Source organism: Aquila chrysaetos, chromosome 8 (assembly GCF_900496995.4).
Source record: "Aquila chrysaetos chrysaetos chromosome 8, bAquChr1.4, whole genome shotgun sequence".
In the NCBI taxonomy this organism is placed as follows: Eukaryota; Metazoa; Chordata; class Aves; order Accipitriformes; family Accipitridae; genus Aquila; species Aquila chrysaetos.
Window position 1 is genome coordinate 29639655 of NC_044011.1, and position 20822 is coordinate 29660476.

A 20822-nucleotide genomic window follows, 5' to 3' on the forward strand; every position below is an offset into this window, starting at 1 on the left:
ATGTGTTTCATTAAATTCTTGGATTTTCTGTATGGCACACTTCTGTTAAAAAGTATCTTCCTGCATGAGCACTTCTCCAAATCTTTGATTGTCAAAGGTTGGAAGTTTATTATTGTTTTCAACTTTTTCATTTCCACTCGTGTGCTCATTTTGTGGCTGTGTTCACACAGCATAAGGAAACAAATCTGGAGATGGGTTACATTTCAAAACATAAAGAACGGTGTTTCAACTTCTTATATTTTGTAGCAGTCCAAAGGTGCTCAGACCTTAATTAGATGAAGAAGCAGTCTGATGCCATAAGGAGTGAAATTGGTTTATTACCTGCCCTTAGAAGCTTCTTACCATCCTCCTTTTACATTCCTGAGCTCAGGCTATGGTATCAGACTTCTAATTTTGATTGGATAGTGGCATGGTCAGCACAAGGGTTTGACAAGGTGTTAGTAGGCCAGGAAGGGTGCTGACATGACTCGGGAAAATACCTTATTTGGATCTTTGGAAAAAGCAATGACTAGCCTCTGCTGTTTTTTCAGCTGAATATGGGGATGTTTGTTTTGAAGAACAATTTCTGATCAAGGAAAACAATTCAAAATCCAGTACCCTAGTCATCATGGGAAGCTTGATTGCTCTAAGGAGCAAGATAAGCTGTCCAGAAGCTTTTAAAAAAAAATCAGGATACCTAATTGTGGATTATGTTTTGCATGAAGGAATGACATGTCCTTAGTTGTTTGGGTTTGGTTTTTTTTTTCCAGTGGGATCTACCTGTCATTAGTGCTTCTGCAGCTTCTGTGGTGACAGCTTTTTAATGGGAACTCTGAGAAAACCGGAGTTTGGAATATTGATACGGCAATTGCTCTGCAATATTCATTTATTTACTGACTACATGCTGCAGGGACACTCTGAATTTTGCGGAAAACAATAAATCTTATACTCAGGTTGAGTAACTATCACATAACCAGGAATTATCTGTATTAAAGAGGAGGAGCATATCGTTTCAGTTTTCTGGTGTTCATTTGAGTTGTTAATTGGCCTCTATAGGAAAGCGTAGATCCATTTGCTTTTTGGTTACAGATACCAACTTACTTAATGTTTGCGAAGAAAGCTTTTTTCATTCAGAAATGCAACCGGTAATGTGGCAAATATAAAGTCACACTTTTGGGCAGCTGAAATGTAGATGTTTAAAATGCACAGCTGAATTAGAGTAATCCCCCTGCCATTTACCTGTATTTACACAGTCTTTAATTATGTGATCACTTTGTGGTCTCTCATTATATCTTTCTCTGGTTTCAGTCAATGGAGAGATGGCTGCAAAATCCAACACGGAGTTCTGAGATGTGGAGGGAGAGAGGCCGTGTTCTGATGGACCTGGCTTGGTTTCAGAGTTAGCATCATATGTAGGGACCATAGCAGAAAGGCAAAAGAGGATTTTAAGGTTAAAGATTCCTTTAACCCAAGGAAATTGTATCTTACTGTATCCCTAACCCAGAACAATCTGAGAGGGTTTCTTCCTGAGGAATTTTCTTTTGGTCATTTTCCTTTAAAGTTGCCAGTCTCTTAAGACCTAAATTGATTAGCTGAATATAAGACACTCGTTAAGACACTTAATTGAAATATGCCTGGGAGAGAATTTGGTTATATTTATGTTTAAATCTCTGTAGTTTTGTCCAAGCATAAGCTGCTTTAGACAGGAAATCTGAGGGTTTTCTCTATTTTTAAAAAAACGTATTTAAATGTTTAACGTGGTAGATTGCTTTTGGTAAAGCAATATCTAAGTTTGTCCTGAACTCAACAAATAGTAAACAAAAGCTTATGACCTCTGAATACCAGTGATCTTTTTGGTCTTAATCCACCTGTCAACTGGTTTTCATTAAGAAAGGACATTGTACATGTTAAATTCAAGCTGACTTCAATGTCACATAGTCCTGGTTGGCAACACTTTTAAAAGATATTTTTAACGGGCTCCTGACAGTTCATGTTAATGAAACCTTTAAATGAATATTTCAAACACCTAGTCTGCTTTTTATTGAAACAGTTAAAATTAGACCCATTACGAGGTCTTATTTAACTTCTGAAAATACGAACTCTTAGTGTCTTGGCTGCCTCAAAGGCTTAGGATTGAAAGAGTGGATTTGCCCTCCCTCTGCTGTGGTTGGTGATATTCACTTGCCAGTCATTCTAAATCATTGAAAAGTGCTACATTGAACTCCGTATCAGTGCATTAATCTTTTATTTTGAGTTCATTTACTAGCGGGATGAATTACCTCCACTGGATCTATAATTTTGGTGCAGTAGTACCTGTCCAGAGTTACTGAGAATTCAGGTGAGAGGCAAGGCTGCCATGATACGCAGCATTTGTGCACTAATGTTTTCAAATCTCAGCAGGGTTATAAAAATAACGTAAAGCTTTGCCACCGAAGAAGAAAAACTTGCCTCATTTTTTACAGTATGTAAATATAAAAAACGTCATATCTCCTTTGGTGAACATGACTTCTTTATTATTTTGTAGTGGCTGGCAAAAACTAGTCCACTGGAGAGTTTTCTGAGAATGCAAAAAAGATGACAGCTATCTAAGTTAGGGTTCAGATCAATCAGCAAAGTGCAAAGGTCAGTGATTGCTTCTTGAGGTTTGGGTAGATTGCTTTGCATATTCTCCCTAAAGATACAGCAGGTTTGTATCTTTAAAGGAAGTGTTATTTTGTGTTAGTAGTTGGCAAAGCTGTGCTAGTTTACTCTCATTGGCTAAATGGGCCCTAAATTTTAAAAATACTCAAATCTGGCAAAACTGCACTCTGCCAAGAATGCCATTATATACTGTAGTCTATATTACATACAGTGCAAGAGATTGCTCCCTTCTGATTTTTTTTTTCCATTCAATTTTAGTTGAATTTATAAAAAACGTAATGGGAACTTTACCCTTATGTCAGTATTTGGAATGTCTGTCTTGGCTGTGAAATATGATTTAAGTATTCTTTTTTGTTATTGGAGATGATATTTCTTTCGGCCTTAGTGTTAGGGACTGATGCCAGATTATAGATTTCTCAGTATAGGTTGTTTTTATTTTATTTTTAAAGGACAATTCCCTTTGATACAAATCATACCTGTTTCTTGTGATTATATTTTGGGAATTATATTCTTGTCATCTTACCCTTTCTCCTTTTTTTATGTGTGTTTATCCTCTTTGTTTGACCTACTTTTTTTTTTTTTAATAGACACTTTGATCTTGTTTGGCATCTATACATAGGATTCATTACTGTTTCTAATTAAAATTGAGGTCCTTCTATTACAATTACAGTTCAAGCATTTGGCGTCCTCTTATGCTGTTCTTTAAATCACTTAAATTGCTATATTGGACTATTGCAAATGACAATGACTTGTTCATTTTTATTTAATTGTTAAAATTGTGAAATAAACTGTAATTTCATTAAATGTAATTAAAAGGCATGGGCATTTCCTGTCTCTCTCTTCCTGGCTTTCAATCGTTTTACTGTAAATGCTGCAATTTAGAGAATTCAAGTCAATTGACAATATACTGTGTATATATATACAGTTTTTATTTGTATTTATATTTACATATGTATATCTTGTATACTGTTAATGATAGAATTTGAGTTTGTGTTTAGATAGGGTTTATTTCACTGGAATCTGAATTAAGGGAAGATGTGTATAGTTGCTAAGAAAAGTTTAGTTCCCCCAACTGAGTTTACCAGCTTTACAAAAGAAGAGTATCAACAATCCTAGTTGCTTCATGATGTAACCAGTTGCTTCATTAGCAACCAGTTGCTAATGCCTTTTGTGCCAGCTTAAAGCACCAATTATTTTATACTTTGGGTACACAAAATCAAACTGATAGTTTTTAAAGGGCACTTCATTCTGTCTTTTTGTAGCATCCTCAAATGTTTGCCTCGAGATCAAAAGGAATATATTTTTTGTGGTTTCTGACCTTTTAATAGTCCTTTAATTTGCATTAAAAACTTCATGTAAGTGACAACTTGTATTTGCTGTCACTGACCTAGTAAAACCTAGCACATTATTTCTGGGGAAAAAGTAAGGTGGTTCCACCTTTGTCAGTTACCAGAAATGTCGTTATAAACTCCGTTCTCAAAGTGAAATGAAAGAAAAATAGTCTGCTAAAATACTACCTAGTGGAACTAAACGCTTAAAGCTAAATGCAAATGTTAAATTCAGAACTGCTACTCTGACCTATGTTCTTTATACTGAAGTAAATTATGGAGGGACTCAAAACCTTGACTAATAGTGGCTCCTGAATGGCTTATATTTCTTGGACTAGTGAGGAGACTTTAATTTTAAGGAATGCTTTTCTTGTGAAGACTTCTTTAAACTAGTATATTTATTTCTGCCATATGTCTTTCAAAAATTGGAACAATCATAACTACCTTCTTCCCTGTAAATCTGTTGTTTTTTAAATAGTCATTTCCTATCTAATTAGTATTTATAATGTTGTCTATAGTCTGTGATTTGTTTCTAGAGCTAGCTGGTCCAGGTTTCTCTGCTCAGTGTGTGCTGGGTGTGGTTCTGTCCATCAGTGATCCCTGCTAGAAACAGCTGTAGGACTGGTTCTCATCTCTGTGGATGCTGGTAAAGCATTTGACCCTGGACCACATAGGAAGCTATTTCTTTATTTGGGTATTGTGGAGATTAGAATTTAAATAAAATAAAAATGGTTATACAGAGTATGTGATGGAAGCGGCGGTACTGGAAGGGGAGGAAAGTTGGTAGTAGCGGTTTTTTTGGGAGGTGGCGTTAGAGCTCATTTTTGGGCTTGATCATGTTTAATGATTTCTTTAGGTGAGTTAACTGGTGAAGTTTGCTGATATTAAAGCTGGGAGATGTAATTTGTCTAGCAGAGCATCTCACAGAGGATGGGATGACTCTAAGGATTAGAATAATAAAAGGATGATTGATGGTAAATAGTTTGCAGTGCAAAATCATTGGGACTAATAAGAACTTAGTACACCATGGAAGGGGAGACTTTACTGTCATGAGATAGTACGCCTGCATGAAAGACAAATGAATCTTGGAAGGATTAGGTAGATGTTTTGTGCAGTGAGTGGAAAATAGGGGTGCTGTTGTACATGGTGCTGGCAAAATTGCATATACACTGGCAATGTGGCGTATAAGTCATCAAGGTCAAGGAAGATGACCTTGAGAGGGGGTGTGTTAAATGCCTGGGTATGGTGAGCCTGCTCATATGAAAGGAGATGTTTGGAGTTTGGCCTGGTATAACCACAATAAGGAGATTGGATATGACTGCTGTCAGTAACTATATCAATGAATACATGTTGGAGAAGGAAAATAATTATTTCAGCTGAATGTCAATAGTGATGCAAAATACACAAGTATGAACTGACTATTAGTAAGTTCAGACCATATATTTGAAAACAATTTACATTATGTAAGATGAGGGTCTGAGTGTAATCTATAAAATTATTTATTATGGTGTTTGGGAAGTGCACTTTGTAACATAGGAAGTCACTTTCAGCTCTTCCCCTTCAGGCAGGAGAAACATTGCTGGTGTTTTAAGCAGAGGTAAAATTCCTGAAATGTTGTTTAAATTACAGAACTAATCAAGTAAGCTTTCTTGTGTTTTGCAGGGCTTACTGGCAACTTTACTAAAATTTTAGTATGCTTGCCTCTTAATATTGTGAGTGCAACTTCATTGGCTGTGTCTTCTTTATAAATATAATAATTATCATGTAATGCATTTGAAAATTCAGAGTAGTCATCCATCTGTTTATGTAGCACTTTTCTTTCAGAAGAATTATATCTAGAATTATTCAGATAATTTCTGTAAATAGAAACAAACAGAAGTCTGTCTGCAGTGTATTCCTCTTAAATCCTGCTATTTTTAATCCATTAAAAATCTCTCCAAACATTAGGACTGTACCACCCAAATAATGGGAATAAGCTTTGAGTGGAAAACATCAGTTAGAAAGTTTGTATTTAGAAGGGAAAAGAAATAATGTGGAGATGGAACTGGGCCATAGTCTACAGCTGTTTTATACAAGGGTGGTGAACTTGTTGCATAGTTGAGTTTACAAGACTGGCTTTTGTCAGAGCTCTTATGTAGACTTTTGACTTAGTAGCAGGTTGCTGTTTTGCAAGCATTGCTCAAACATCAAAGAACATGCAATAGAAATGCTTTGTGGGTTTTGCATCAGACTTGAGGCTTTAGCAATTACATGAGTCATGCAGAATTGTGTGCAAGTTGAAGTCCAACACCAAAGTTAGAGGCGTTTTCATGAAGGACAGTTATTGTTTATCAATGCCATATGGAATTTAATATATTTGCAAACAACATTTTTAAAGCTTACATTAGAAAGGAACTGCATGCTGGAGGATCGTCTGTCTTAGATAAGTAAGCAAAATATTCCCCAGTTGGAAAAGAAGGCAGGGGGAAACATGATGAAAACCAGTATTTTTTCATTTGCACTGAAAGCTTTCATATTTCACAAGAGTATTTGATTAACGTAGATGAATGCATGAATGTACCACTGTATGCAGGTTAATACAGGAATAATAAAAGCATTACATATCCCAATGACATATTTGGAAAATTTTGTAACTCTAAAGATAAATTAGACTTCTGTAGAATGCACAGATGATGCATACAATAATAAGATAATATTTTGTTGATCTGAGTTCCTGATTATTGGATAATATAGTTAGGGTGTCAGAGCAATTCATTGTAACAAAAAAGCAGTAAATGTGAATAAGAAATATTTTCTTATGTTGATTTTTGTGCGTAGTATCTAAAGAACTCATTGCTGTAAGAATTTTTTAAAGTAAAAAATTAGCAGGAGTCAATAGGGACTGAGAATTTTTATTCGTAACACAAATTTGTAAGGTATGTTTGCTGATGATACACCTTAAGACACTAGGAAATCTGGTTTTAAATCGAACTTCAAACATTCTTGTCCTTTGTGCCCTTGTTAAAGAAAAACTACACTGGTTCAGATTAAATACCCCTGTAGGTGAAGTAGGGTTTATTCAACAGTACTCGATTGTGGACCATAAAACAGAGCAAACAGATAGCAATCCTTCCCCAGAAAACTTCCCATGCTTTTTGTGTCTGCAGTTGTTGGAGTTATGGAACCACAGGTGATGGATACCCTATGCCTTTGTCCACAAGTACCTCCTTTCCTTTTCTCACCATTTCTTGAGTTCATTTCTTGCATCTGTGTAAATTACTGATGTCTGCAGCGTCCTTCAGTTTAACAAGGGTTTGCTTTTTGGTTTTGAACTCCTGCTGAATAATTCTCTTTTCTACTCCCTCGTATAAGAGACCGCAAGTGAGCACTGCTTGTTTGGGAATTCCCCCTGCTCAGGTTTTGTACACATTCATCATGGTCCTGCCCTGCAGTTAAGCCTCATCTTCTCTTTTTTGAAAGGGTTAACTCTGGAAATGCAATCAGTGTAGCCCTCTTAGAGCACACATGCATGAACTGGGTTTGCCTGGTATAGGTATATCTCTTTTGTTGTAATTCAGTAGTACAACCCTCAGCTTTGGACTTGTCCAAAACTTCTGCAATGGAACTGTAATATTAAGTCATCTAATGTTTCGCCATTCTGGGATGAAGTATATATAAATTTCTGACTTCAGTGAATGAAGTCCTGGGTTTTTTTCACCCACCTTGATTATGGAGTGACCAGCTGAGGCTGCTTCATCCATATTTCTTTTTCTCACTGTTTGCATAGCCTCTTTAATACCATGTATCTGCTGGGTTTGGAAGTGAACATTTTTAGGTGCCTTTGAATTCTGAGCGGTATGGAATATTTTTTTCTGTAGGTATGAAACATTTGTTTATAGTGATTTAAAGGGAACACAAAGTGGACTGAATACATAATTGGAGGAAAACCAACTAAGAATTAAGCACTTCCCTTGTGTACAGTTTACATCTATGTATTTTATAGAGGACTTAATGTTAGTGCTGGGCCACTGAGTATCTTCAGACATTTTTGTGAACTCAGGATATAATAGCATATTTTCAATGAAATGAAATGCACCCAAAGTACCTGTTAGCGTAAGAATCTGCTCTAGTATAGTCTGGTTAAATATTAATGCAAAGACTTTTGCCGTTGCACATTTTCACCCATAATTTCTTTAATTTGGTATTACGCATTTTTGCATAATTTAAATATAGACATCTGGACAATTTACTTAGCCAGCGTAATGTTATGTTTTACTGAAAGTGTCTGCACAGTGTATTCTCAGGACTGTGTGCCAGCAGCTAACTGTTCAATATTTAAATAAAAGAATGGACTTTTTGCATTGGAAAGTGTAACAGAAATTAAACTCCTCCAATAGGTTCTGTTCATTAAAATGGCAGTGTGCTGCTTACGTGTACTCTTTAATATGTGCTGGGCCAGTAGCAGCATATGTTTTCACTCTACTGGTAGATCACTCTACTGGTAGATTGGTCAAGGAATGTTAGAAATGTCTTTTGGGCTCGTTTTCTTTTTTTAATTTAATTCAGTATCTTGTTGGCTAAAAAGTAAACTTGTGTGATTCCATTTTCGTGTGTGTTTGTATTCATACATATATAAATACATTTAAAGAAATCCTATATATCATAAAGGTGTTCTTTATCATGGGCAGTTGTATGTGGTGAAAATTAACTCATAGGCTCAAATAAGTTCTTTACATGAACATTTTGTTTTTAAACTGCTGGAACGTATCTTAGCTGCAAGCTTGGAGATGCGTCTGTATCGGTTAATGTAGCAAACTTAATCATAGAATCATAGAATAGTTTGGGTTGGAAGGGACCTTTAAAGGTCATCTCGTCCAACCCCCCTGCAATGAGTAGGGACATCTTCAACGAGATCAGGTTGCTCAGAGCCCCGTCCAACCTGACCTGGAATGTTTCCAGGGATGGGGCATCTACCACCTCTCTGGGCAACTTGTGCCAGTGTTTCACCACCCTCATTGTAAAAAATGTCTTCCTTATATCTAGTCAAAACCTACCCTCTTTTAGTTTAAAACCATTACCCCTTGTCCTGTCACAACAGGCCCCGCTAAAAAGTTTGTCCCCAGTTTTCTTATGAGCCCCCTTTAGGTATTGAAAGGCTGCAGTAAGGTCTCCCTGGAGCCTTCTCTTCTCCGGGCTGAATAACCCTAACTCTCTCAGGCTTTCTTCATAGGAGAGGTGTTCCATCCCCCTGACCATTTTTGTGGCCCTCCTCTGGAGCCACTCCAACAGGTCCATGTCTTTCCTGTACCGAGGGCTCCAGAGCTGGATTCAGTACTCCAGGTGGAGTCTCACCAGAGTGGAGTAGAGGGGCAGAATCGCCTCCCTCGACCTGCTGGCCTCGCTTCTTTTGATGCGGCCCAGAATACGAATGGTCTTCTGGGCTGCGAGCGCACGTTGTCGGCTCACGTCCAGCTTTTCACCCACCGGTACCCCCAAGTCCTTCTCGGCAGGGCTGCTCTCAGTCCCTTCATCCCCCAAGCCTGTATTGATACCGGGGGTTGCCCCGACCCAGAGGCAGGACCCTGCACTTGGCCTTGTTGAACCTTATGAGGTTCACATGGGCCCACTTCTCGAGCTCGTCCAGGTCCCTCTGGATGGCGTCCCAACACTCAGGCGCGTCAACTGCAGCACACAGCTTGGTGTCATCTGCAGACTTGCTGAGGGGGCGCTCGATCCCGCTGTCCATGTCATTGATGAAGATATTGAACAGTACTGGTCCCAATACAGACTCTGAGGGACACCACTTGTCACCGATCTCCATCTGGACATTGGGCCGTTGACCACTACCGTCTGGATGTGACCATCCAAGTAATTTCTCTTCCACCAAACAGTCCACCCATCAAATCCATATCTCTCCAATTTAGAGAGAAGAATGTTGTGGGGGACCGTGTCAAAAGCCTTACAGAAGCCCAGATAGACTACATCTGCAGCTCTTCCCTTGTCCACTGATGTAGACACTTCATCATGGAAGGCCACTAGGTTGGTCAGGCAAGACTTGCCCTTGATGAAGCCATGCTGGCTGTCTTGAATCACGTTGCTGGCCTCCATGTGCCTTAGCATAGCTTCTAGGAGGATCTGTTCCATGATCTTAACAGGCACAGACGTGAGGCTGACAGATTGGTAGTTTCCAGGGTCCTCCTTTCTACCCTTTTTAAAAATGGGCGCAATGTTTCCCTTTTTCCAGTCACCAGGGACTTCACCTGACTGCCGTGACTTTTCAAATGTCATGGAGAGTAGCTTGGTAACTACATCAGTCAGTTCCCTCGGGACTCTGGGATGCATCTTGTCAGGTCCCATGGACTTATGTATGTTCGGGTTCCCCAGGTGGTCATGAACCTGATCTTTTCTTACAGTGGGAGTGACTTTGCTCCCCCAGTCCCTGTCATGTGGTTCATCTACTTGAGAGGTGTGGAAGGAGAGGTTGCCAGTGAAGACTGAGGAAAAAAAGTTTTTGAGTACCTCAGCCTTCTTCTCATCTGTTGTTACCAGTTTGTCAGTCATGTTCATTGGGTGGTACACCTTCTTTTGACCTTCCTTTTCTGGCTGACATACCTATAGAAGCCCACCTTATTCTTTGCATACCTTGCCAAGTTCAGCTCCAGCCACGCCTTGGCTTTCCTGACCCCATTCCTACAAAACTGGGCAGCGTCCCTATACTCTTCCTAGGATACCTGTCCCTGCTTGCACTGCCTGTGCACTTCTTTCTTGCGTTTTAGTTTGACCAGCAGGTCTAGACTCATCCATGCTGGTCTCTTGCCTACCTTTCCTGATTTCTTACACCTGGATCTGCCAGCTCTGTTCTGCTCCCTTGTCCCTGAGGGCAGTTTCCCAGGGGGTCCTATTGACTAACTCCTTGAACAGCTGGAATTTTGCTTTCATAAAATTCAGGGTCCTGACTTTACTCTTTGCCTGACCCATATCCCTCAGGACTGTGAACTCCACCAGTGTGTGATCACTGCAGCCCAGGCTGCCTCCAATCTTGATGTCACTGATTAGTTTACTTGCGTTGGTGACCATCAGGTCCAGTATCACATCCCCTCTGGTAGGGCTGTCTTTTACCTGGCTTAAGAATTTATCTTTGATGTACTCCAGGAGTCTCCCGGATTGCCTACAGCTCATCATGCTACTTTTCCAGCAGATGTTGGGGTGGTTGAAGTCTGCCAGGAGGACAAGAACCTGCGGATGCGATGCCTCCTGTAGCTGGAGTAAGAAGGCTGCTACATCAGTGCACAAGGGATAAGATTTCATAGTAGTTGTTGTACCTCTCACAGAAGTGTTAATGAATTTACTATATGAGGATATTTCTGACTGCTGAGTCAGAGCTGAATTCAGAGAGACCGTCCTTTAAATATACAATATAATCCCCTTGTTTTAACTTTGAGTCAAGAAAGTGTTTTCTTATGTACTGACTCAGAATTATTTTCTGAGTTTCTACTCTTCAAATGAGCCCATTTGATCTAGGAGCTCCTAAAGAAGAAAACCTTTTTTTTTTTTTTCTTTTTTTTTTTCCTTTTCTCTCCTCACACAGTAGCCATTTATATTAACTGGAGTGCTCCTTTGTGGATAATACTTGGCTTTCTTTATATTCCACAGTTTATGAACACATCTTAAGTATGGAGCGAGTACGTGTACACTTTTCTGTTCAAGGATAATTCAAGCTAAGATGCGTGCAGTACATTCAGATTTCTTAAACTGTACCTTGAGGTTTTTGCACATTTTCTGAATTAGTAATTTTCTAATAGGGACAGTGACCTTTCCTGCTCTTGTCATTTGACTTAGGGATTTACTGCTGCTTAAAATTGTGTTGCACAAATGGAAGTGAATCAAATTGGGGCTCAAACCTAATAATTTCTCTGCCTTATAATAGCTTACATACCTTCAATTTATTTCAAAAGAGGTCTGTCCTCCTTTAGAAACATCCTTCCTATGCCATCGAGGATGAAAGAAGGGCAATTTGGCTACTTCTTTCTGGCCTTTTTCTCTTCATTATTTCACTGTGGGAGAAAGTAGTAAAGATCTATCGTTTATGAGGTTTCTGTGATTTTGGTTTGGGGCAAAAAGGCACAGTTTGGCATTTGGAGTCGTTCTTGTGGAAGCTTTTGAATCTGGAATTAAATTTTAAGCCAAATGATTAAAGTTAAGCAGTTATTCCAGATATCTGATTAAGATTCAGTATTTTTAGTAAATTGTATCTGAAGATAAAAGCGAATTTACAGCAAGTATTGAAGAAAGAAAAATCATAGTTAATCACAGCTTCTGTCCACTGTATTTATTACAATGGTTCCATCAACAGGATACATTCTGTGTGTGAATGGTAGTCATTTACAAAACAAGGGTTTAGAAACTCAATTAATTTGTGTTCTTTAATTTTAGATCTGAAAAAATAAGCAATGTGTCAATTTTAAATAACAATTATTCGTGCTTTATTTCTGAATATAGGAAAAATGTGTTAAGTATTAAAGATTGGAAAATGAAGAAAGATTTTTTTCTTTATTCTTAATTATTTGTGAGATATTTTTCTCACCTAGTGATAATTTCTTTGCCTCCTGGGATGACTACTGTTTCCTCAGTCAGGGATGTTGGCAAATGCTTTGTTATGCTGGGGAAAAAATGTTCAGCTTTTAATATTTTATCAGTTCCATTGGGCCAAAGGTGCCAGCAGTTGTGTAAATGGCCACCAGTCGTCAGTGTTTTAAGTCTTCAGCCTTGTCATATGGGAACATTATAGATTATGTATAATAGTAGATGCCACTCAATAAATACTTTATGTGTGATAGGTATCTTTGACTGAAATTACTTTTTCACTTGAACAATGATTTAAGCTGTATTTTTTGGTTTTATAAGGTGACACTTTTATAATATCAAGGAATAGCTGGATGCAGTCTGAATGTCAGAGAGCTGCAGGGCAACATGAATCACAGGTTCTTTCTTGCTTTCTGAATGCTGGAGAACTTTTTAATTCATCGATGACCAGAGTGGGATTTCCCTGGTTTTATTTTGGAGTGTCTTTTGTACGTTGTATCATCTCGCCTTGTCCAAGTGTATCCATACTTAGAATTTTTTAAACAGTATCAATGTTGATGACTTTTTGTACTGTACAGGGAAATGAGATATGAAATCTGTTTTCTTCCTTCAGATTTGCAGGTTGCTGTACTAGGGAAAAATACATATAACAATCAATCTGTTATTTTTTTCTTACAAACAGCGTAGTGTCTTGTTTGGCTTCAGATTAGGCATATTGATGACTTGGAAAAGGAGTAGTCACGATGCTGTCAGAAAACTTACTTTCCGTGTTTACTAGCACTAGGAGAAATGTGTGCGCCTTAATACACAGAAGTGGTACTTGCTGACATTGCCTCTCCTTCCTGGGTTGTCAGTCTTCCTTGGCTCGTAAGGGCTTAGCTGTTTTACTTAGAAAAATGCATTGAATTTGAAAGGTGGTGGGTGTACATGTTCAAAGTCTTTGTTGCTTTTATCGTCCAGGCCTAGAAGCCAATAGAGTTTGGTTTCAACTTGAAAAATAATCTTCATAAGTACTAAAACTTATTTCAAAGCTATAATTAATTTCTTATTTATTGCATAGGCTGTCTGATCAGTACTACATCGCATGATATTTTATCCAGTGTTGAAGTGTCCCACTTGTAGTCTTGCTGAGTGATGCTTTATCCTACAGGTGGCTGTACAATGTAGCCCTAAGGAATTTTGAAAAATTGGAATTATATGCTGCAAATATTTCCTACATTTATTTACTGTTGTCAGTGCTTCCCTTATATTGGATGATGTTTTAACTGCTTAGGCTTACCGAGTTTTCAGATGTCTGGAGTTTTTATTGTGCAAGGTTCAATTTATTTAAAGGATTGTCAAAGAGTTTTCAGTTTTCTATTCCTTAGCTGTACTGAATTCTGAGGAGTTTTACGTTCTCCTTACCTTCATGCAAGGTGGTGTGTAGCTTGCTTTTAGACAACAGTGCTTTGTTATGCTCTTGATTGATCTTCCTTATCTGGTATAATTCACCTGTTTGTCTGGTTTCTTTCAAATAACACCTTCACAGATTTCCTGAACAGCAAGCTTGGAACACTTAATGGAAATAAAACAGTCACATTGAAAATGTAAAAAAAACCATAAAAAAAAAAAAGAAAAAGCCTGCTTTTTTGGGGGTGATATTATAGAGAATAAGTTACTTTAAACTTGGTTTAGAAAGAGAAGGAAGAGCGGTACTTCTTGCATATCCTCATAAATAGATTTCTGTCCCTTACAGGAACAAACCTTGGCTCTGAGGAAAGAAGGGATAGGTGTGGTGTTAGATTCTGAACTGCCTCATCTCATTGGTATTGATGATGATCTGCTCAGTACTGGTATCATCTTGTACCACTTGAAGGTAAATACACATCTGTGTTTCCATAGCCTTTATATGCCTTGTGATTTTTTTCAGTAGACAAATTGTAACATTAATTTGCTGTCTAAATGTAGTGCTCATTACATTCATCCACCAGAGTAAGAAAAGCTCATTACATTTCTCTGCTAGAGTAAGAAAAGCTCTTTAGAGGTTGCAACTGATTCAATTAAAATATCTGTTAACTTACTGTTTAGGTATATCCTGAGGGTCAACTGGTTAACCAGAGATAGAAGTTTAAAATTTGTACGCATGGATATTTGTTTTTCATTCACCTCATTGTAAAGTTTGACTTGAAATCCAAATCTACATTAATTGCCCCAGAATTACAAAGATGGTTCTACACAGGACAGTTAAAACTTGAATTTGCTAATAATATTGTATAATAATGACTATGAAAGCATTCCGAAAATGCTACCTGCTTTTTTTTCAAGTATGTTTAAACATATATTTTGTTCAGGTTATTCTGAGAAAGTGGAAGGATAACATATCTTTGTGGGGGAGGAAGGGAGATTTCAACTGAAAATAATGTGTGTTTCTCTGTTTATTAGGAGGGCCAAACATATGTTGGCAGAGAAGATGCTGTGACAGAACAGGATATTGGTATGGAATTTGGCTTTGTTTTACATTATTTCTTCAGCTGATTTTCCTTCTTCTAACATCCCAATATGTGAACAAAGCTTCATACTTTTTTTCCCCTTTTTCAGTTTGTTGTCTGTATGTTCTTGGATATTTTAACTTTTAGAAAATTTGAGAGCTGAATTACATGGGATTTGCTTCAAGGAGCATGACTTCTAGAATAGCTTGTGGGCTTAAAATTTATTCATATCCATATACTTGTTACTAATTTATTTCTTGGTTCTTTTGAAATAGCATTGTGTAAAAATCCCATCCTTTTTCATACAGCACCTGTCACAGTTACTGCATAGTCATTCTCTTAACCTTTGTATAATGACAGTATTTTTGTATTGTTATACCTAAAGTAGTCTTTGGGCTTTAGATTTGAGTTGAAGAAAATTCTGGAAGTTGCTAAAAAGTAGGTGGGATTCTTGTACTGATTTTCTCATTCACTTCTTATGAAAGCCACTAACTGCCAGACCTGGACTGCCCTGCCACATATGTTGACTGAAGGCAGTTTCATTAAATAAACTGCATCCTTTAACTCTCAGGTGAGAGATTGAGAGTCATATAACTTAGTTTAGTATATATTTGTCAAAAGATGCCTGGATTAAAATTTCTGTGTAAATTTCATAAAACTAGCGAACTTGCATTGCTTTGTAGTATTAAACAATACAGGTAGAGATAATCATAGATCAGTTGAAGAAGAGACAGAAAGTAGCATAACTGATTGATAAAAGGCCTGAATATAATAGAACATAAGAACCTTATTTCAGCCATCCTTGTTAGTCTACAATCACAGATTATATCCTGTCTTTTCAGATTTAAACATGGTTGCTTTAAGGTCAAGAAGCTTTTGTTATTTCCCAGAAACCGGTCAAAAAAACCCCTTGTCTGTACAAATACATAAATTTTACTTTCCTTGTTGCTGTCAGAAGGAAAGAAGCATTTACTAATCTGGTGCTAAAACATAGGAGGAAATAACATTACACCAAAAAACCCCAAGCAACCCAACACACTTCTCTTTCCACTACAACAAAACAATAAACAGCGTTGACATTTTAGGCATGCAGGATGGATGAAGGAAGAAAAAAAACATTGTACAGAATAAAGAGCAAAGATACTCTCAGATATGTAGTGCAATATGTCCCTAATAAATTGATATCAGTATGCTAATCTTACTAGCTGTTAAGAAACTCATTGTGTTATTTCATTTCTTTGTATTTAGTTCTTCATGGCCTTGATTTGGAAAGTGAGCATTGCATCTTTGAAAATCTCAATGGTACTGTGAATCTAATACCACTGAATGGAGCGCAGTGTTCTGTGAATGGTATTCAGATTTCAGAGGCCACACACCTAAACCAAGGTATTACCTAGTACAATGTCATTTTTTATATGGTATCTTTGTTTCTTTCTGGCAACAGCACTGTGTGTATATAAAGGGGTTATTGTTTAATTAATTTTAATTCCATGTCTTCTCAACTACAGCCCTAAACCATGAGGAGAGCTACAGAGTTTTTGTTCTGTGAAAGAATTGCCATGTGGTGAAAAGAGAATTCTTTACTAATTTAAGCCACTTCATAATCTTGAGTATGATTTGATAGTTACCCTTTGATTTTGTTCAACGTTTATACATAAAGTGAACTCATGCCAAATTTTTTAGGTTGCTGTAATATTAAGAAAAAGAATATTGGACTCTGTAGGACTAAAATAATGTCAGACACACCCCTGCCCCCGTCCCTGAGCTTCAGGCTGGTCCTACTTAACACTGTTGCCACATCCTCTTGTGCAGCAGGAGATTCAGCTGGGGTATCTGTTCACTGCAGCTGTAGGGAAATGGCAAAAAGGGGGAGGCTAACCCTCATGGAGGAAGTTTAGAGAATTATAATTTTAATATAAAAGCCTTAAAATCTGGAAATGAAAAAGCAGCTGGGACAGCTGGGAACAAAGGTGTATTGTGTTGGCCTGGAAAGGACTGGCTAACAAGCCGGTGAGTGCTGCAGTGGAGGTTTGGGATATTTTATCTTCCAGGAGCACCCAAGAATGTCTTCCCATTTAGCAATGAGCTGAAGACCTGTTTAGAAGTGAGGCTGTGACACAGCTCAGCTGCTGAAAAACAATCTCATTTTCCATTCCTGGAAAGAAGCTTTCAGAGTAAGCTTATTCTAACAAAGGAAGAATGCAGTGTTGAACAAGGAAAGTCTTGCATCTTTAATGAACTCAAACAAGTGCTTCAAAAGTCTGCTTTCAGGAAGTAAAGAGTTTTGGCGTAGAGAGGGGACATGGATTTTGTAAAGTGTCTATTTCTTCATGGAAAATGAGAGATATATATTCTTGTTTCTGTTACAGATACTGGGGGAAAAAACCAAAATTCCAGCCCCCTTTGTCTTGTGTTTGGGTAAATCCCATTGATAAATTGTTAGCAAAAAGAAACATTGATGTTAATGGCAAATAACACTGTAAACAAAAAGAGCTGAGTTGCAATGACTCATCTTTACTTTATCCTACTGCATTTCAAAGGCAGTAAAGGTTTGATGTGCCTCTGAAGAATGGAGGAGTTTGGATGCTATTTCCCTCTTCCAGGCATATGTAGCAACTTGATTTTTTGTACTGTGAAGAGTGGAAACATGACTTTTTTCCTCCCAAATTTCTGTTTAATGAAATTTGCAACTCAAAAGAAGGGGAAAGGGTTCATTTGCGTTCCTAAATTGTGAAAACACAGCTGCATAAGCTGACCTTAAGCCTGTGTAACCAGACTGAGTCTAACAGAAAGATGGCACCTATGACATCAGGTGGGCAAAGCTGATGAAATAACTAGTTTAATGACTCGTGCACAAACTGTGTATCTTGGCTGTGTTAGCATTTACTCTCACAGCATGAAGTGCCAGCCTCCCTAAATATCCACTTTAGGTAATGCTGATTAACTGCTCATATATTTAAATGTTTCCGTTCATCATTAATAACTGTTCATTTGAAAATATGTTAAGTTTTTAGACTGTCATAGAGTTTAAAAAAAAAAGAAGCATAATAATTAATTACCACCTTCCTTCTACAGATTACTTGCAGCCTTTGCGAATTCTGGCTAATGTGGCCTTTTTGTATAAATGTAACTTACTTATTTTTTATTCTTAAGAACATATGGTAGGATTTCTAGAGGTAACTGAATTAATACTCACGATTAGAGTTTGTTCTTTACCTTAAATATATCCTCAACATAAACCAAGTTTTCAGGTTTTTAGGCCAAACTGCCAGCCCTTAACTAACCTCCCACTGCTTGTTTTTTATAGTTCGTTAATAAAAAAAAAAAAAAAGGAAGTGACTTTTAGAAGTTGGTAAGATCTTAATTATAGTTACACTTGTTTGCATAGTTCCAAAATATTGATCTGTGTAGGTCAGAGATGCTTGATAACGTTCAACAGGCATTCTTCTTTTATATATAAAAATTTTTTATTATTTTTTTTTTTCCCCCCTATGCTCTCTGGTCATTTATGTGTTGGAGTCAAGCAGTTAAATTGTGAGATCAGAGCTCCACAAATGATAAAGTCTTTTTTGCTTAGTTGTTGTTGTTGTTGTTGTTAGTACTATCAATGTATTTGACAACGCTTTTTCCTTTGCCATTTAACATTCAAGGAGAATAAGAATTGTTGCTTACAGTAAATAAAAGGAAAGCAAACCCATAGCAAATCCAGTTATGTTTCCATGATGATGTTTATGCTGCACTTTGCATACTTGCATTCTGATGGAGAGCTGCAATGTACAACAGCACACAATTGAACCTGGTACTTAGGAAATATCTGACTGCATGGTTTTGTCCAGACTTTTTTTTTCCTAAAGAGGCTTTGATGCTGATGCTTATTGAAGTTCTGTCAAGTGGGAGTTAAGATTGTAGACTTTTTCCTTAGTAACAGAATAATAAAAAAATGATCATAGGATTCAGAGAAGTACTAAAAGAGAAACCTAGGGGTTGTTCATATGATCCGCCATCTGGGTTTGACTGTCAGGTGCTTGTTGTTAAGCTTCTTTCTCCTGTTTTCTTTTAAATTCATGAAGTTAGGAACACATATCTATATATTCATTCTGAAATTTTAAGTTATTTATTTAAGTTGCTTCCACCTAGTAAAGTGGTCAAAAATGTTTACAAATAATTATTTTTATCTTCATTTGAAAGTAACTGAAGGAATTTCATAGAAATCCTCACTGTCACAAAATCTCCGTCCAGGCAGTGAGCAGGAGTGGAACAGATAAATGTTTGGGACTACTGTGAGCATATGAAGCAGTGGTAGACTAAAACCAGTTTTAGCCTCTTCACTACAGCAGTCATGACGGTCAGGGAACCATATGCTTACATAAAAAGTATGCCCAGCACACTTCTTGAAGGAAAGGTCATCATATAAATAAGAGGTGGTATCAAAATGGCTTTGCAATACAAACCTATGTACAGATTTATGAAAGGTAATTCTTTTTAAGATTAGACTGAGGTAAACTGTTCACATGGTCCAAAATTGAGGTGTTTTGTAGACAGCAAGAAGAGATGTCATGACTATAGTGCTTTTTGCTGTTTATTTGCCAAGACTGAATGACCTTATTTGGGTTGATATTCCTAATTAAGCTAATTTTAACAGGAGCATTCCTTATTAAGGACAGCATTTCATTCTCAGATGGTAAGAATTTATTCGCAGTGAACAGTCTAAGTGCAGTTTTTTCATACTGTGAGTGTAATGGAGTCCTTTTTTTCTCTTTAAGAATGCCTCATACTGACTGACAGATAAATGCTTGATTCTGTGGCGGTTAACTTGGAAGACTTTCATGTTACAACAGTAGTGAGACATCACTGACAATATACTTCCTAGTAGGAAATTATTAATCTTGATGCTATTGTCTTTAAAATATGATAAGAATTGCCCAGAATCTCATTATTTGTGACCTATACCTTAACTGGTTAAATACAATAATAGACGTGCATTGAGCAATATGAATTATTCAAGGTTCTTCCCTCAGAAAATAGCTTTTGGATATAAAAGTCTCCTAATCCTATTTTGAGTGCTGATAAACTTCAGTGTTGTTCCACACAGAGAAGAAAAAGGTAAGTGAAGTACAAATTATAGAAATCTGGAGCTTTCAGTTAGGTGGATTCAAGCCTGATTGCGATTGGTAGTGGATGGACAAGTTTGTTCTTAGTCACATTTATGGATGTTCCCATTGTATCTGGTACCTACTGGTGGCTTCCAAAGTAGCACTGTTGAAGAGTGTATAGATCAAATGGGGGCATCTGCTTTCACTGCTTCCTCTACCTATATTTATTCTTTAACTGAACTGCATGAATGTGATTGACCTTTGTTTGTGTGAACATGTGTGGGTTTTTTGGTTTGGGTTTTTTTTTGTTTTGTTTTGTTTTTTTTTTTTAAGTAGGAAGTGGAAGGGATAAACTATATACATCAGTTAATGTAGCTGTGACCATGCATTGTTATACACTTGAATTGTCGAAACATATTTTCATTTTGTTCTTTGTTAATGGAAGTCTTTGCTTACATATTGCATGTCTGAAAAATTGCGTGGCATTTTCAGGTACAGAACGTTGTCAGTGAATGGTGTGTGTTTTTTCTCATCAGGTGCTGTTATATTACTTGGAAGAACCAATATGTTTCGTTTTAACCACCCCAAAGAAGCTGCTAAGCTAAGGGAGAAAAGAAAGGTGAGATTAAATCAGTGTTCAGTAAATTTAAACCTTTTCACAATTTCTTGCTAATATAGACATACCTCAATTGTTGTACAATGATTTTTTTTTTTATTTGCTTCACATACTTTAGTTAATATTTCATCAAGTG

General features: G+C 37.2%; 1 protein-coding gene across 14 annotated transcripts in view; it reads left to right on the forward strand.

Moving 5' to 3' along the window:
• Window positions 1-20822, forward strand: part of KIF16B (kinesin family member 16B) — a 153043-nt gene that overhangs the window by 53952 nt on the left and 78269 nt on the right. For all 14 annotated transcript variants that reach the window (XR_003924584.2, XR_003924585.2, XR_003924587.1 and 11 more), the window contains exons 13-16: window positions 14245-14364; window positions 14931-14982; window positions 16226-16363; window positions 20607-20689. Coding sequence is in view for 8 of the 14 variants with exons in the window: in XM_030022323.2 (XP_029878183.1) it covers window positions 14245-14364; window positions 14931-14982; window positions 16226-16363; window positions 20607-20689 (393 nt within the window). In the remaining 6 variants the exon portion in view is untranslated. The remainder of the gene's footprint in view (window positions 1-14244; window positions 14365-14930; window positions 14983-16225; window positions 16364-20606; window positions 20690-20822) is intronic.